At 41.7% G+C, this 18,260-nt stretch overlaps 2 protein-coding genes across 2 annotated transcripts in view; both read left to right on the forward strand.

Moving 5' to 3' along the window:
* NISCH (nischarin) overlaps positions 1 to 3,214 on the forward strand; it is a 32,409-nt gene extending 29,195 nt beyond the window's left edge. The window contains exons 20-21 of the mRNA XM_075432565.1: positions 422 to 583; positions 1,825 to 3,214. Of these exons, the coding sequence (XP_075288680.1) occupies positions 422 to 583; positions 1,825 to 2,453 (791 nt within the window). The 3' untranslated portion in view covers positions 2,454 to 3,214. The remainder of the gene's footprint in view (positions 1 to 421; positions 584 to 1,824) is intronic.
* Positions 3,215 to 9,847: 6,633 nt separating this feature from the next.
* Positions 9,848 to 18,260, forward strand: part of STAB1 (stabilin 1) — a 59,925-nt gene continuing 51,512 nt past the window's right edge. The window contains 5 exon segments of the mRNA XM_075432323.1: positions 9,848 to 9,865; positions 9,867 to 9,909; positions 9,912 to 9,979; positions 11,045 to 11,197; positions 16,891 to 17,027. Of these exon segments, the coding sequence (XP_075288438.1) occupies positions 9,848 to 9,865; positions 9,867 to 9,909; positions 9,912 to 9,979; positions 11,045 to 11,197; positions 16,891 to 17,027 (419 nt within the window).

Below are 18,260 nucleotides of genomic sequence, written 5' to 3' on the forward strand. Positions count from 1 at the left end.
GAGTCTTTGGCTTGCAATAAAGAGTAAGATCAAGGTACTGCCCATGTTGCAAAATGTGTAGTTGGTGGTTGACTTTTTGGATGGAAAATGAGGCTGTAAAGTTTATGAAAGGTAATGAAGTCAACTTAAAATTTAATGGAAATAACATGGGTAAAGTTTCTGGGCTGGTGCTTTGCCTCAGAGTCATGCTACATGTGAGCCATGCATTCAGGTGTTCTAAAATGTCTTCTCATTGTGCTGGGACCTTGATGAGGGGGAAAAAATGAAAAAGGATTTATGTTTTAATGATGAGAATGATGCATGTTTTTAGGAGAAATAGTCCTTTTAAGAGATCTTTTTTGATGGTTGCATGTTGGCTGAAGAAATTATGATCATGCTACATACAGGTGTGTGAATGGTTTATGTTGTGGCTTCTCTTCAGGACACTCTGCAGATCATATAGTCACCTGCCTGACAAGAGACAGTTACAACACTCACACCTTCATACAGCAGCTTATGGCAGTTCTGTCATTGCTTGCACGCACACCTTCACCTGAACCAGTAGATAAAGACTTCTACTCCGAATTTGGGAGTAAAAACACAGGTAAGTGGTGTTTGCTAGGTGTCATGAGTTATTTAGGCATCATATTAGTGTCATCTAAAGTGTACTCATTAAAAACTTTTGAGGGAAATTCATGCCTCAGCTGTTATCAATTTGATACTTTAACCAAGCTACCTGACTTTAATTCTCACATGTGCCTTATCTGAACAGAATTGTTAAATATAAACAGTCTTTCACATGTGAAGTTAGTGGTGGCTCCTGGAGTCCGGCAGAAACAGCACTTCCTATGCAGTATTTTGGGGTGTGTACTAGTATAGCTCCCACTTCAAGTTTCAGCCTAACCTATAAAGTCTTGTAAGTCATCAAAGAACAGTGAAAGTAACTAAGTCTGAAGGCTAGATTTTTCCTTGCTTGGTCAAATAAGAATCCCGTCATTCTGTGAGAATGTAGTGAAGTGAAAGCTAGACTTTTTTAAGGTGTGTTAGGTTCAATTTCAGTATCAGGTGAAACTTTTTTGCTTAGAATTCTGAAGCCAGTTGAAGGCACAATATTAAAATTCAAAAAAGGCACAAATGGCATTTTCCTGAAGAATGATTATTACTGTTACTGTTTTAAGGAGAAGCTGCGTAAGCCCAGAAAGTGCAAAGTTTGATAGGAAGTTACAATCTTTTATTAGACAAATTGATTTATGTAAAAAAGTAAGCATGCTTCCTTCAAACTTTGCTACATTGTATTTCACCGCTTAACTTGTAGGGAGTAAGGGACTGCAGTATCACCGCCTGCCACGGAGTGCAGCAGAGGAATGTGCTCATTGCGTAGGGCTATAAAAGCGGTTCATGTAGAGTTGCCTCTTTTTTGTTGTTTGAATTTCTGCCTTCTCTCTGCTTAAAAGAAGCAAGGATTTTGTTTGTGTTCAGTGATCTGATAATTCAGTGAGTTCAGAACTGGGGAGTGGGAAGGAGGCGGAGGTCAGCTGGTAGGAAGGTGGATAACCTCTGATACAAGAATCCATCTGTGTTTACTTCTGCCTCTCCTGCCATCACCCTGAACTAGTTATGTGGTCAGAAATTTGCAGAGAGGTGTGTTGGTAATGCAAGAGAGACTCCAGTAGAGATCTACAATGTAAATAAAATTGTTAGTATTGTATACAAGTAAAACCATATATGAATAGATACAAAACTTGAATTCTGCCACCTGTGGCTGTCAAAGGTTGTTGCTTATCCTAGTGTGTTAAAGTATTGTATAGTGCTAAATGGAAGTATAATAATGTATGTTTCTTGCAGGAAAAATGGAGAATTATGAACTGATTCACTCTAGCAGAGTAAAATTTATTTATCCAAATGAAGAGGAAATTGGGGACCTTGCTTTTCTAGTGGCAGAGAAGATGGATAGTTTGACTGATCTTCAGTCCCTCAACATCCTTCTGTATGTGCTGGCATTTCAAGTAAATCATGATGAAGTATCTGCCCCAAACACTAGTTCGCTTCAACCTAAAACGCTTATATTAACCAGCTCTGATTTGTTCCTCTTTGATGAAGATTATATCAGTTACCCACTACCTGAATTTGCTAAGGAACCACCAAAGAGAGATAAGTATCAGCTTGCAGATGGAAGGCGAATCCGGGATTTAGATAGAGTACTTATGGGTTATCAGACATATCCACAGGCCCTTACGTTTGTGTTTGATGATGTTCAGAATCAGGACCTGATGCAGAATTTAACACTGGATCACTTTGGAGAAACTGATAGTGCCCTAAAGGGAAATGCTAAACAAGAAGGAAGCAGGAGCAGAGAGATCCAGTGGTACATCTTTATCCCAAGTGCAGAAAGCAGGGAGAAATTAATTTCGTTGCTTGCGAGACAGTGGGAGACCCTGTGTGGTAGGGAACTGCCTTTGGAACTCACTGGGTAATTATTGCACAGCTAAGTAATTTCAGTGTCTATTATAAGGTAAAGCACAGTGTTTAAATAGATAGTGCCTGTGAAGTTCTGTTTTTTTTAATAAGGAGCTGACCTGGACTCCCTTGCTCCCTAGTGCAGTGAACATTTAACAGTACATAGAAATATTCTGAAGTGTTAACTGGGGACTGAACTTCTTGTAAAGTCTATTTTTTATGCAATAGTATATAGTGAAAAAATCATGAGACATCCTGGGAAACTGTATGGAAAAAATAAGGAGTCAACACTAGATATGCTGTCGTCTAGGGCTGTAAAGGTTTCCGCTATTTTTCTGTATATATCAGTCTTGCAGTTCTATACAAATTCTACTGTGTAAATAAGGGTAAATGCTTGTGTATGTTCAAGTGCAATGTTCTTTGTACGAGAAGTATTTTGGGTATGCTGCTAATGCTTATTATTTAATGATCTTAGTTTTACATATGTTTTTCTTTGAGGCCAAATGGGATTATTTGCTGCCAATCACGAACTTAGTGAAAACTGAGCCACAAGCAGGTGACAAATTTTCATGTGAAATTAGCTTCATGGGCATTCTTTTTTCTTATCCTAGGATAAAGACGAATTGCCTGTTAAAGATCCACTCAGATTTGTCTTGAAAGTGGAAATACCCAGGATGGGTATATGAGCATTTTGTCAGCAAATAATGAATTTGTATCTCTGAACAAAGTCTTTCTTTTGCCTATTTTGTCAATACAAATAAAGTGTAATTTGACAGTTTTCTTTTGCCCTTGTCTTTATTCAGGTTTATCTTGTATTTGCAGGATACCATATGGCAGTTCAGCACCACATATTATGTTCCTAGAGTGTATTGTACAGTATGAAATATGCAGCAAGATGAAAGAACAACGTAGTTTCTTCTACTATAGCAGGTTCATACTGGTCAAGAAATAGAGCTGATCCATGGAAACTGAGGATCTGCAGCTTCTAAACACAATTTAAAGAGGATTTATTTCAAGTACTTTTGCTTTTCCATCAGATGTTAGGAATTTGCTTTCCAAGCTGTCATCTTTAACTTGAATTTTACTGTGCCCAATAAGTTTTAGCCTCCTCCATGACAGTAAAATCTCTACTCATGAAGACAAATACTGAGACTTTCAAAAAGTCTGTTCTGTATCCACTGGGATTAAGAAGGGAAGGACAGTTTTGATACATACATGCCAGCTGATGCTGCCCAAAACTGATGCTTCTTAAACGCATAGGAAAATTCAGGTTGGAAGAGACCTCTGGAGATGCAACAGTCAAGCCCCAAACAGGGCAAACTTCGAACAGATCACTCAGGGCCTGGTCCAAACAAGTTTTGAGTTTTCTGCAAGAATGGCAAGTCCACAGTGGCACTGGGAACTGAATGGTTCCATGGAGTACTTTTCCATGCTGATGGGGAGCTTGACTGTGTGCTTTGGGCTCCGCATGCCAGGAATGTTGCAGTCAGTGCAAGGATGGCAAAGACACAGGCAGCCAGAGTCAAACAGCAGGATGCAGTGAAGTTGCCTAAGCAGCTAGAGGTGAGGAGCATTACTTGAGTGCTGCTCTGTTTACAGTTATGCAGAGGAAACCGATCCCTCTCTCAAACTTAGACCAAACCAAATAATTAAGGTAGGCACTGTAGACTCTTGGGTAAAACTAAATTTTCTTGTACTTTAGAGATCTATTCCCTGAAGTCTCAAGGATACTTGTGTTCATTTGAGCTTAATTGTTATTAGGTAGAAAAATGATTTCTAAAATAAAAATCCGAAGGGTAATATAATTAAAAGCTTAGGCCTTCATTAGTTCTTTCTGAAGTAACTCTGTTAATCACTTATTTGTAATTCTTGTAGGTAACACTTAAGAGGAGGCTGTGGCAACTCAAATAGTCTGATCTGCAAGCATACCTATCATTTACAATACGGCTTGTGGTGTAAGTGAATGGGAAGGGAATATGTAATGAGTCCTTTGGAACTGCCTAGGATTTGAGCCAACATGAATAGGTATCTCTGCCTCTCATATTAGGGATTATACTTGTCATTGTTTTTGGATAAGTCAACCCTGCTTCCATCTTATTTGTAAGGGTGTCCTGGGAGATGCCTTGTGCTTGAGATAGACCTGACTACTTTTTCTAAGCATCCATTGTAAAGCCCAACTGTTCAAATGTATTTTAATACACTAGTACACATCATAGAATCATGTATTAGAATAAACAAGGATAATCCCCTGCTGGTTATAAAGTTTAAACAGTCAAGGTATCTTTTTCAGATTTTATTGCAGCAAGAAGCCAGCTGTCATTAAGCTTAAAATTCTTTTAAGTCTGCAGCTGTTTAAAACAAAATCTGTCCCTTTGGATCATCTTATTAATTCAGGAAACAGGTATGATTCCCCCTTGAGATCTTGGTAAACACTGATCACATTTTAAGACAAACAATATGTTCAATATTTCATTAGGAACATACTGGAGTATTTCTTGATTCTTCTATTATCTCGTCTGTGGTGTTATCAGAATTGTTTGTTTTCAGGGCTTTTTTTTCAATAAATAATCTTTTATACTCTGCCAGGTAAAGCATGGGCTGTGTGAAGTGAAGTGTCTTCACTGATGCTTTAACTCTTTTTCATTTTTACCTGGAAAAAAGCTCCACCAACCCAACCAAACCCAAAACAAGAGATCTTCCCCTCTTCTGCTATGAGATCTGATCCCCTCCTCTTCTGCCTGTGTTAAAACCTGCTGGAGTTAGCGCTTTGTGTGTGCAAATTCCTGTTCATTGAAGTGCAGTGTTAAACTGAAATTTTATTCCCTGTTATTCTTCAGCACCAGCCTGTTGTTGTTGTCTTTATTGTCTAATTCTAATGTAATATTTCATTTTGAAATGTAGGGATTTATTTAAATGAGTTTTCTTTGAAAATGCACAGTCCTTCATCTTGAACTTCACAAACTGGCAAATTGTTTCACTTCATAAAGATTTCTCAGAGCTTTCCACAGTTAGTTTCTGTAGAAAGTTCTGTGAAACGAAGTAGCTTTGTAAGTTGTTGTGGTCACATAGAACAGTCTTGATTTCTTCCTCTCTTTTTGCAAGAGTGGTATAAAGCCCTGCATGCATGTTTCTCTTTCTTTAGTAATCCTTTATACTCAAAGCTCTTACAGCTTCCAACGCTTGTTCAACAGTAAGACAATATCCAAGTAGCTAAAGTTAAGATCAGATTCATGCGTAGGCAGGTGGGGGAGACCTTTTTTAGGAGAATATCCTCTTATTCCATAGTCTCATTTTACAGCTGGTGTAGGTGTGTGCCACCCTAGGAAGACCCATGCAATTATTTGTTCTGTCATCTGCAGAGGCTCTGGCCAAAGGTTTTAAAACTTCCCTTGTATTACAATTGAGAAATCATAAATGAATCTTATTAGGAAGGAAAGTAAATGAGGTGCTGACCTGAGCTAAGCCATGTTTTCTTTGCATGAAGAAATGACAGCATGTGGAGGTTCTGAACAGTGGTGTATTTGCATTGGCCTCTTTGACTTGTCTTCCTGTTCTTGTCAGCTTAGATAAGGAGTTTTTTAAAAAAACAACAACATTGGAGTAACACAAAATGCTGCTTTTTCTTGCTTGAATGCGTCTAATCAAAAAGTTTACTTCTGTGGTATTAATCTTCAAACATACCAAATCTTAGGTGGAGAGGCCGCAATGTGAGGAAAAGCATGAAGTTGTGGTTCAGAGCAGGCAGACTACCAACTTCTGTTTCCTGTTGTCTACTTCATAATGAAGGGTATTTAGTAACTTGGAAAGCTGAAAATTAATGTTGAAAAAGAGAAGATATGAAACTCATTAGACCAAGATGGTGCTAAAGAAAGACTGTGGCTAACACTTGAAAAACCCACCTGAATAGGTGCATGAAGAGCAATAGGTTGGTCAGCTGGGCAGTATGCCCTTGTGCTTCAGACTTTAAGGTCTCTGAGGGGGGATGACAAGAACTCCCAGTATCTCTACAGTTACTGAAAAATGCTGAGATAGTGGGATCCAAACTCTCATGCTGTTCTCAGGCAGGCGCTTCAGCGTGATCCTTGGCAAACTTACCTGTAGCTGTAGCCGAGCACACTGTAGGCCCTTTCTATCTCTCATAGGTAACAGTATATGAAGGATAACCAGCACCACCATGGGAAAACACACTGCCTCCTCAGTCATGCTGACATGCGCTGGTGCTGAGTTTGAATAGCTTAGCCTGTTTGTTCAGACGCCTAATTCATATTGAATATTGTGGAGAGTTTAGTGCCTGACTCTCCCAGTACAATCCCAGAGCACTGCTTAATAGGTGGGAAAGGTACAAGAGTAAAACCAAGAGATGGGAATATGTCGCTGGCTTTTGCTGTGGAAGCGTGTGTAAAGGAACTGGGAGTCAATAGTAATAAATAGGCCAGAACTTACAGCATTTATGTGCTGATATTTGTGTTGATGCCCTTCTAGGTTTTGAACTAACAGGATGTGAGCAGCTGTGATAATTCGTTCCTGAATTATATGACAATATTGTGCATAGGCAGCTCTACCTGTCTGCTTGGAATTGGACTGTTGCGTGTGTGCATGTGTAAGAGAGATAAACAGACTCCTATTCGCTCTGCAATCCTGCTGTTTTTTTGGCTTTTATCTGCAAACTTCAAAATTACTGTTCATTCCAACTTGGCAAGAGAAAAAAGCTTGAAAAAGTAGGATTGTGTCCTAGCCTCTGCACCAAGAGCCTCAGGGTGTGTTCAGTAAGTGTGGTACAGCTGGCCCTCTTCCTTCACACGGGCGCTTCTGGCTTAGTCTGTTTAATCCTTGCTGGTACCTTTACAGACTCGCAGCCTTCTTGCATCTAATTCAGACTGAAGAGACTTCATGTTCTTTCCCAGAAGAGTGGAAAGAAAGTGCATCTCTGTGGATGTAACCAAATGACCAGCTCCCACAAAAGCTGTCTTGGCTCTGTAATTCCTGTAAAGATTGCTTAAACAGAAGATTTCAATAGCAGGAAGTTGCCTAAGCTAGCCAGGGCTGCACGCGCTTCACAGAGAAGGGCTGGTGACCCAGCATTTTAAAATGCAGTGTGTGACACAGGCTGGAAGCGTTTGTAGCTATTCCCTTTGCCTCTACCTAGATGACTACCCCCCCCCTTCAAGGAACAGGTTGAGTAGTTTTTACCAGCAGTTTCTCAACTCTGAATGTTAGTGTGTTCACAGAAAAAAAGTGCCAGGTAGATAAGTTATATTTAGATAAGTTATTTTAGAAGACCCCCTCTTTCATCAATGCATAAAGCAAAAAAACTGAGTAAGGAAAAAATGCTGAGCGCTGCTGCTTGCCAGCAATCTGGTGATGATTTGGGAGACAGAGACTACAAAGTGTTTTGTAGAAGTTGTCTGTGTTGGGGCCAGAAGTTGAAGATGGTGCTTCTGAGACCCATCTTTGTGACTTTAACTGCTAAACCAGCCGCCTTCTGCTGTGTAGGCAGAAGACACTTGAAGGATAAGTCAAATTCCATGCTTTCCAAAACAAACAAAAGCCCACATGCTAAACCTCACAGATAAACACACTGGTAAACAGTTGACAGCTCCTGCTGTACATTTTAAAATTGGATTTGCCCAGTGCTGTTTCAATCAAACATTGACTAGGTCGTGAATGAAATCCTTCTGCTTTCCCTGCATGGGGCCATTTACGTGCTCTGTCATCAGACCCTTGCAAGTCTTGCATATAAATTTTCCCTTTGATGAAGGGGTTTTTCTGCAGTTTTCCTGTCTCGCATATTCCTTTAATTGCTGGTGACATAGCAAGTCCTGTGGCTTCATTCTTAATGCGCTACTGGGTATTTAATCTGTAAATTCTGGACAGTTTAGAAGCAACCAGATGTTGAGCGCTCTGACAGATGTTGGGATCTTGCTTTGTGGGACTTTGGGGGATTGAAGTGCTTTGTGCAGACACCTATGTTTATGAGTCAGTCTAATACAGCAAGGAGTGAGGGAACTGCTTTATTTGCTGACACTTTTGAAGGTTAGCGGACAAAACAGTGGAATCAAAAAAGTGATTCAGTTTGTTTTACTTCTAAGGCGTAAGCTTTATATTGATGTCATCCGTGAGAATATCTGTCTATCTGCTTAGGAGAGATCCATCTATCAGAAGAGAACAGGAACAGCTGGAGCAGTGATTTGTGTTTATTTCACCCAGTTTTGTTCCCTGTCGTGTTTCCATGCCCACGTTGCCATCTTTGATGATACTGCCAACTGGACTGCTGCTGCAAGCACGCTGGCTTCTTTCCACTGTGCACTGAGCATATTTAATGGCTCTTGGCCACCCACTAATTTAGAGGTGTTTGGTACTTCACCTTCTTACTAATTGCCAGAATCATGCAGATCCAAAGTTTATGCAGGTTTTGGTGTTCCAGATCCAGCAGCAGCAATCAGCAAAGTTAAGTTTCTAGTCCCTCAGCACAGTTCATTCGCAGTGGCTGAAACATGCTGCCTGTGCCACTTGGTCAGGAAAGCAGCATCTGACAACAGATGACCTTTTGATTTTTCAGTTTACGCACTGCTACTATGTGATGGCACTACTCAGTGTCTGCAGTTTTAGCCTGTATATTGGTCGTATTGCTTGCCTTTAAATGAGATATGTTTGTATAAGGAAGCTGGCTGTGAACCTTTGGGTGGTACTGTGAATCTAATTCGTTTAGTTCATGCAAGGATTTCACCAAGACTTTCTTTCCCTTGGCTTCCTAGTTTCCTTGCAGTAGGTCAGATACAGTGACAATAAGCAGCAGTAGAAAGCCTTGGAATCGGTCTTTGTGTGTGCTTTCTCCCCTGTACAATTTTCAGTGTTGAGCCATTTAGAAAACAGTCTCAATATTCATTAAAAGGTGCTCATGCCTCTTCAAGTGTCCCAGGGTAAGCTATTTTCACCTTAAAAGCTTATCAGCTCTCTGTGGATGCCTAGTACTGGTAACTTAATCCTTATGTCATATAGCCAGCTCTCGGAGGACCATCAACAAGCACTCAGCATCCTTCTAGGCTGTTTTAGCTGTACATGCCTAGCAGGTAGCATGGAGTAGAGGAGCAGTCTCATTCTTCTGTTTACATGGCTAGTCCAGTACTGTGACTGTAGGTAAAGAAAGCATTGCACAGCTTCCATACTAATGTCCCCCCTACAAGAATGTCCCCACTGTCCATTTGTGACTTTGCCATCCCACCAGAACTGCTCTGAGCTATGTTGCCTCTGCCTCATTTCGCAGAACTGCAGGATACCCAATGGTTTACAGGGCTGTGTGAACCCTCTGACCTTGACAGAGCGGCCAGTGATGGTCCCAGGGCTGCAGTTGTCCTGTGATGAGACAAGTGGGCTGAGTTGTCAGATTGAGTTGTGGGCTGGTACTTCTCACATGGGTCGCCGTGGATGGTTGTGTGCCTTATCTGCTTCCTGTTGGGACAGGATATATAGCAGTGCTTGCTGCTCATCATGCTGGCTGTCTCTGTGGGATGGAGAAAGAGGTAAAGCACAATTAACGGCACTAGTAAGTACAGCAGTTCTTATATTCTTTATATGTTAGCATCTGTATCTTTGTGTGTATGCAGGGGCCAAAAAAACATTAACGGCTGTCAATTATTTATGTAAACACAAGAGTAACTTACTGCCCTGGTTTCATTTAGTCACCTTCATGTACTGTTAATGGCTCAAAAATGCAAAGATCCCTCATTGCTTAGTGGGATTCGTTACTAACAGAAGCAGTCTTTAGACTGCTCAGTACAGTGGGTTCTCTTGGCAGTGTAGGGAGACAGAGTGCATGTAGAATCTGTCGATAAATGATTCTTGGTTGCTTGTAATGTTCCAGAGGAGAAATTCAGTTGTAGACCATACCTCAGGCTAGCATGTATTTTTTTAATCCTGTTTTGTGACTTCCTTATTCTGAGTGCTATGGAAGTGCTCCTTGGATTTATCAAGCTGTCAGCAGAGTGTTTGGAAAATTATGTATTTTGCTACTGCTGTCATAGCACCTGCAAAATGTGATGCTTTTCTTGCTGAGAAACTCAAATATTTCAAATAAATATCAAAGTCTACAAAAGTGCTTGATAGATTGATAGTATGTGCTTACGTTATTGCTGTGAAGTGCAGCACATCACTCGCATTGCATACTTTGGGATAGGCAATGGTCAGGTCTGTCTTCTGCTTGAGGTGTTGTGGGCATATTAACGTCAGTGGTAAAAGGAAATTAACTTACCCTTCATGAATTCATGGTATTTAAGTTTGCCTATTGGATTTGCCTTCAGTTAAGCATACAGTTAACCTCTTTTTATTCCAATTAGTTGGAAACTAAGGATTTCCTTCCTTCTGTTTTGAACTGATATGTAAAAGGAAATCCGTAGATGTTCCTGTTTTGAGTAAACCCTTTACTAAGGAGTTCTGCCTGTGCTTTTAAAAAAAGAATAGAAAGAAAGAAAAAGGTGGTATTGATTCAGGCGTAATGCTAGAAGTAGCAGATCCACTTCTGAAGGGTTTGCAGCCAAAGAGCACAGTGCAAAAATGCTCTCTCCCTGTTTACTTTTAACCTCTGGTTTGTCTTGGATCTGATTCTTAGTAGGCGGTCTTATCTTACAGAAATTGCAGCTTCTATCACCACCCCTTTTGTGGAAAGGGTCCTGCCTGTAAAAGCATGAAAATGCGTCCTCCTGGTTTGCTGTTTTTCTTCTTAGCAGCATGCTTCACTCCCACAGCTGACTGCCAGAGTCAGAAGGTAAGTCTGTTAGTCTTTGTTTAAATGTTCATTGAACGGTTCTTCATATTTGGATGGTTGCATGTTATGAAATAGCCCTCCCCAAAACTCCTTTTTTCATTTACATTTAGTTAGGTGCAGAATAACATCCATAATTAAACTTTAGGACTGTAAGGCATCTTCTCTGCTTATATGCAGGTATGTGTGTAGTCTAAACTGAGGAACTAAAAATAAGGTTGATGGGAGCTGCTTAAGTTTTAGATGAGATTAAATTTGTATTTATGTTCAGCACTGAACACGAAAGTAGCAATATGAAAGGAATATACTCAGCATCTTTATCTTCCACTATTTTCAGTACGTGTAATGGGAGCTTAGCATCTGATAGGACAGGTCCATAAGTTCCCTGGGAGAATTTTATAAAAAAAAATTTGAAGTCTCATCAAATTGTTGCTTTGTAACAGGGTAAATACCTTTGTTTCAAGTATATTTCCTAGCAGCTCTCCAGTGAGAAGTGCGGAGTACTTTCTGTTTTGTTTCAATTTTGTTGATTTTCTTTTGATTCCTTTATCTCTGTTCTTGTGTTCAGCAGCAGCCTCTAAAAGAAAGCATGATGCCTTTGTAGATCTGTTCTCTAGGCTCCATGGTGAGGCAGCCCATTTTCTGTAGGCTAGAATTCACACTAATTTGTACCATATTGTCTTCTGCCATTGCCCTTCTTGTGTCTTGCTGTTGGAGGAATGAACTGGGCCTGCAAAGTGAGAAGCTGTGTGGGGCATTTGGAAATCTTATTCCCTGGGGATCTGAGCTATGGAAGGGTTGTCTTGTCTTGAATGACAAAGAGGAGCCTGGTGGGGTATGGACAGGCCAGTGCTAAGGAAACTGCGTGTGAGTCTGAAAGACTTAATTTAGAAAAAGCCAGACCACCAAAAAGATGCTTCAGTGTCAGAACTTTGTATGGAAGCTTCTGTATAGACCCTTTCAGAAAAGGACTGTAAATGACTAATAAGGTAAGAACCTGATGAACCTTTGGGCTTGTAGGTTAATTAAGGTGACTTGTGCACAGACATGGTTTGAAGAAGTGTCTCTACTGGTGTTTTTTGTTTGTCTGGAGGCATGGGTTCTAGGCACAGGGTTCCAGTATAGTAGTGGATTCAGAGGCATGGACTCACATCTTCAGCTGGTGTAAGTGGAAATTTTGGTCTCTTGACTTTGAGACACTGTGTTGATTTCCGTAATTGCTGGGGTGTCCGGCTTGGCATGACATGGTTAAAATATCAGGTAACAAGTAGCCACTCACAGAGAAGTGAAACGTTTTGAATCATCCCTGGAGCAGTGTATTTAATCCAGGAAAAGTGACCCCCCTTTTAGAGATTTTTCCAACGAGGTTTTTGGCAGAAGAGTAGAAACATTTGAAAGGCTGTAACAGGAGGTAAGAAAAAATAAGCGCCTAAGGAAGTCTTCTCCAATAGTTTACGATGGCCATAGGATTTGATTGCAGTAGAAGTGCTGTGATTCCACAAGGGGCCTCTGTTGGCTTGCGGGGGCCATCAAGAGAGAAAAGAGAGATTTTGTTCTAGCTTTTTTTCAGTGATGTTACCTCAGGGCTTTGATTTGATGGCTTGAATATGACTGCAAATCTGTTAGCCTGCATACCTCTTGGTATGGGCTGGGGAAGATGCCACAGATGAGAAACACGGAATTTTTCTGCTGGCAGGAGGCAAGTCCCAGGCTGTGCTGGAGGAGGAATGGAGGCAGGTGGGACATAAAGGGAGTGCTCTCTGCATCCCTGTCTCCAGTACTCTGCAGCTGAGGTGGTGGGAGACACCCAGGGCAACAGTACACCTTGTGTTATGTGATCTCTCAACTTGATTGTTCATTCTCGTGCCGAAAAGTGTCTTCCTTGGACAAATGCAAAGGGTTTGTGTGTCCAGGAGCTGCTGGTCTGTTCAGCTAAAGTGTTCTTGAGAACTTCTTGGGGAGGTGCATGACTATAATGACTCAAGCATGTGTCTACAGCTCTGTTTTGTAAAGGGCAAATGCACTGGAAACTTGGTGATTCATTAGATAGTGACTGTTTCCAGAACTGGCTCCCAGGATTGTTGGAGCTGAACACTGACGTCCAAATGTGTTTTTCTTTCTTCCTTCCAGAAGGATTTGTGTTACAGTTTGGGAGGAAAAGATAAAGGGCGAAAATTAGGGGAAAGAAACTAGCCCTTAAAAAAACCTCCCCAGCTTATTCTCTTGAGGTGGAATGAGAGAAACATGAGCACTTGAGCAGTAAGGGACATCATCTGTGTCAGAGTGAGAGGAGAGAAGGAAACGCTGCAGCACCCAGAAGCTCAGCTGTGTCTCGGTGAAGCACAGAGGGCAGTGGCTGCCCATGCACATGCATGTGTCTGAGTGCAGGGAGAGAGCACAGTCCAGCCCTGGCAAGACAAAGCTCAGAGTGGACAGACACTGGCTCTTAACGTCTTTCAGCTAAAGCTAGATGTCTACTGCTTTCAAAGCCTCCTTTAGTTTTGGAGCTGTTTGAGAGCACCAGTCTTCCTTTTCTGTTGCCTTGTACCCAAAGTGTGATACAGTCCAGGCTTATAACATCATCTGATCAGAACAGTGACTGTTTTCACCCCTTTTCACTGGTGTAGCCACCATGCACCTCACTGACTCTCAGCCTACCAGGCAGCATTCTGTATCACAGGGGCAGACATTCCCTCTTACTGCTTCCTCTCTAGCAGCTTCAAACTTAGAAACAGTGGTCACAGATGAGCCCAAGGGAGTGGCGCGTCATTGTTTTCCATGAGGCTGTGCCCCAGGAGCCACCTCTGACTCAAACTCCTGGCTATCTTTCATCCTCTCCAAAATTCGAGTATCCAAACTGTTGCACATGTTTGATTCCCTATTCTGCTTTGCTAAGAAGCAAAACACTCCACAAAATGACTGCTTCATCAGTTCTGTCACTGAAAAAGAAGGGAATTTTTTTTTTATTATTTTCCACACAGCTGTTTTCTTCCTCTTTCCTCCTGCCTGCTGCTGCTGACACAAGCGTATCTCCTTATAAAAAGGGGAAGATCTTACTGGAAAGCTTGCCTAAAGCTCATGAAGTGTCCTGGGAAGGTAGGGTAGGGGTGCTTCCACACTTACTGTCTTGTCTTAGAGGCCTGCAAGTAATTAAAGATGCCAACAGGGAGGAGCGACAGCCCTTCTCCTCTCCCAGTGTCCATCCCCATTTAGACATGGAGCCGCATTGATAAAGGAAAGAGAACGAAAATGGAATAATGTGTGAATAACTGTGTTTTCCTCCACCAACATGACAGAGAAAGGCCCAAGTGTGTCTGACAGCCAACTCTTGATGCCTGGAAGAAAAGATGAAATAGAAGACTGGAGAATTTTAATGCAGTGTTTTGTGCTCTACTGTTTGTGTGGTCTTTTTCATACAGATAGGGTGGCTCAGACACCTGGTAAAGGTTTGTGGGGTAATTCTGAGAACGTTAACATCGTAACTCATGGGAAGGTGTACACCTCTTTGTTTCTTACTTGGGCGTCTTCCCGTTCCTCTTTCTGAGGCATTCTCTCAGTGAAGGTTAAAACTGGGGTGTGGTGGGACTAGAAAGGCAGGAGATGTACCGTTCTGTCAGAACTGAGTGCCTGGCTTCAACTGACTCCTTTCAAAAGCCCAGTTTTAATCTGGAGTCCTGATTTGTACTTGAATCAGCTGGTTGGATGAGCTTCTTCCCTACCTCATCAATGGCACTGCTGATCTTTTGAGACAGAGTACTCCAGAGGTAGCACCTCATTTATCTGTCCATATTTGCTGTCTTCTCTGTTTTGCTCCATGAAAAAGGGGAAATCTCTTGACTGCACTGTGTGCAAGTGGGGTGGAAACATAAAGAACAGCAAAGCTGATCTCTGTCCTGCTGGTTAACTTAGTAAAGCTGGTGCTCACGCGATGTGGATAGGTAGATTTGGTGGATCTCAGATTGGTTTTGAGCTGTTCATAACGCAAGGAAGGGAGTTCTTGACGTAACAGATTCTTTGGGGATTCTACCACCAAAGGAAGTGGAGGTTACTGTGTGGTAAGGAAAGTCCCAGATGCACAACTAGAAATGAGTATCTATATGAGCAGCCACCACACACAGGAATCACTTTCTTCATTGGGCAACATTTTTGCATGGGTGGCTGCAGAAGATGGATCCATGAAGATGAGAAAAAGCTCAACAACTCCAGGCAGAGGGAACATGGGTGTGGCTCAGGAAACCGTTCCATGGAGATGTCCCTGCAGACCTGGGACTTGAGGGTTATCTCTCAGGAGATTTTCCTGACAGGGTCTGCTGTCTGTCATCTGGGAGGGCCTTCCTGAGCTGTTGGTAGCTGATGGGAAGCCGTGGGCTTCCTCCCTTGCCTTGAGGCAAACATATGCATTTAGGCTTAAGTTCAGAGGAAGCAAAGCTGAGATTGCTGATGGGAATCCAAAACAGGGAGTTCTGGGCACAGGAGAGCTGCTGCATTAACAGCATTGTTCAGGATTGGCTTAAAAAATCCCAGATCAATGTCTCCTCCCAAAATTTAATCTAATGTTTTTTATTTTTAGAAAATACAGTGCCTGTAGAGGTACAGTTGAGATGAGGTGAGGGGTTTTTTTCCAGTCAGTGACCTTTTGGGGCAAATACAGCTCGTGCTTCCCAGCTTTTCTCTGCCATCATCAGTGGCAAACATTGTCTCTTTTTAAAATGAGCAATGAGGTTTCCATGCAGTGGCCCGACTCCAGGAGTTTAGGAATACAAGGAAACCCTTTTGGGGTAAAATCATGAGCTTTAAGGACAAGCTGGCATATGATGTCTGAGGCTGTATGTTTTTCATCTGCTCTGGCTGTGTTTCGTTTAGAGAAGCAGAGTTGGTGGGTACAGGGGTACAGAAAAGCCCTGTGAGGAAGCCTGAACCCCTAAAGTTGTTCTGGTTGGGTGGAAGGACTCATGCTGAATTTATCACAAGCCATGTGAAGTATCCAGGTCTCCTACCTAATCTTCTTGCCAGTCTTTATGGGGTCCTTCTCACCTAGGATAAAGCATCAGGGCACCATCCAGGTGGTCAGAGAGGTGCAGAGCACCTTTCCTTTTAGTCCACCCCGCTGGCCCCTGCACCTTCTTAAAGACAATTGCCATGAGAAATATTTGTGTGAGCAGCTCCTGGGCTCTGGGGAATAGACTGACCTGATGCATTCAGTGCTTCAGACCCATGAAGCAGCAATGAAACCACCAATGAACTGGATCATATCAATGGCATGGAAAACAGAAACACTGCGTTGCATTTTAGCTTAGTGTCTTCTGGCAACGGTTATTAGTTTAGGGCTTGTCCTCACATACCACTGCTACGTGTTTGCAAAAGATCAGCTTAAATTAACAGTGCATGGTTATGATTATTTTAGAAATTGTTAGAATTTTTGCAGTGAGGCGCATGGGAAAGATAAGATAGCTGTGATCTGCCCTATTGCCTTCTAGCTGAGATCCAAGCAGAGCAGCATGCAGCGGCATGATGTGACAGTTTAGCCTATGCAAGTGTGTGGTGTACCTCCCAGCAGCTGCGCTCGTCACTGCCCTCCCCAGTGGTATCTAAAGAATGGTGCAAAGTTGAAGAAGATATTAAAGGATGGCAAGACAAGTGGCTAGGGTAATAATTTAATTTTGGTCTTATTTCCATTCTATTTTTTTCTTTTTAAGTTAAAATCCATGCAATGCAATATCAAGATGATGTTTACCTTGAATACAGCGTGTACGGCTTGTGCTGCAGCGCCTAAAATATTGTGTCCAAGAGGCTGGTTAAAGACCACCCAAGGATTAGGAGTGAGGGGCTGCAGGTAAGGCCTATTTCCTAACCATGTTAAGGTTTTTGTGCAGTCCTGCTATGCAAGGATTAGTGTCTGTACCTTCAGGAGAGTATACCTGTGTTTTCTGAGCTCTAAAGATCCAAGGAGTCTTGTTTTCAGATGCATAAAAATGGATTTATGCCCCCTATTATTGTTGGCTATGTCTCCTTGCAAACACCATGGACTTTTTGCTGGGCATAGGGTTCTATATACACAGAACAAATTACATGAGAATTACCTCTAACATGCGGTAAACAGCCAGAGTTTGCTAATCCTGCTGTAGCAACTTAACAGAAGTCTGTCTAGCATAGAAACCTGTTTCAGACCCAGAATCCTGTAGTGGGTTATTAAAAAAAATAATAGAATGATAGTTTCCCTTGTATATACTCCCAGTTTCCAGCAATAATCCTCTGAACTTTTTACCTTCCTACTTTGCTTTATGACAATTGCTTGTCATGAGTTCCTTGCTCTTATTCTGTTGAGCTTGGCTCTAATAGGAAAAGGGTGAAGGAAAACTGAATTTACCAGGAAGTTTTTAAAAAAATGAGACACTATAGATTATTGTTTGCATATCTATTCAGTAGTGAATGTTAACAGTTAATATATAGCTCTATTGTCTGCTGTTTTCTGTGATTTGCTGTTCTGTTGAAATACTTTAAAAATAGCTGTAGCAGTTTTGCGGTTTATAGCAGTTTTTGCACAGACACACATACTAGTCAGATTGAAGCCAAAGTGGCAGTGCTATTGAGACAATTTCCAGGTTCCTTTTGGGAAGGATGTTGTGCCAAAAATAAAACGACGTGTAAGAATAATGTGACTGTATGCAGCTTTTCTGAGTGTTATCTGGTCTTGTGGTCATTGCTGGACAGACCCAAGAGTAGTTCTGTACTGCATATGTGCAGAACAAGAGACACTGCCATCAAGGGCTTACCTTGTGTGTAGAGATGATGGATGAAGGGTTGAAAAGATGATGCTTCTTTTCAGGATTTAAGGGATCTGTCCAAGATTGCATAGAGAATCTGTGAATAACACAGCTATTAAATCCAAATTTCCAGCATCCCAGTCTGAAATATTGAGTGCAAGACATAAAGGGAGAAGTCCTGCAAGGAGACTTTGTTCTCTCAAGGTTATTTTATCTGTGAAGTCAACAGTTGAGTCACCCTGGAGATCCTAACTTTGTTTCTATGCTGTCTAACCCCCCAGCATCTAAGTTTCTGTCCGGGT

This window comes from Opisthocomus hoazin, chromosome 11 (genome assembly GCF_030867145.1).
Source record: "Opisthocomus hoazin isolate bOpiHoa1 chromosome 11, bOpiHoa1.hap1, whole genome shotgun sequence".
Lineage (NCBI taxonomy): Eukaryota > Metazoa > Chordata > Aves > Opisthocomiformes > Opisthocomidae > Opisthocomus > Opisthocomus hoazin.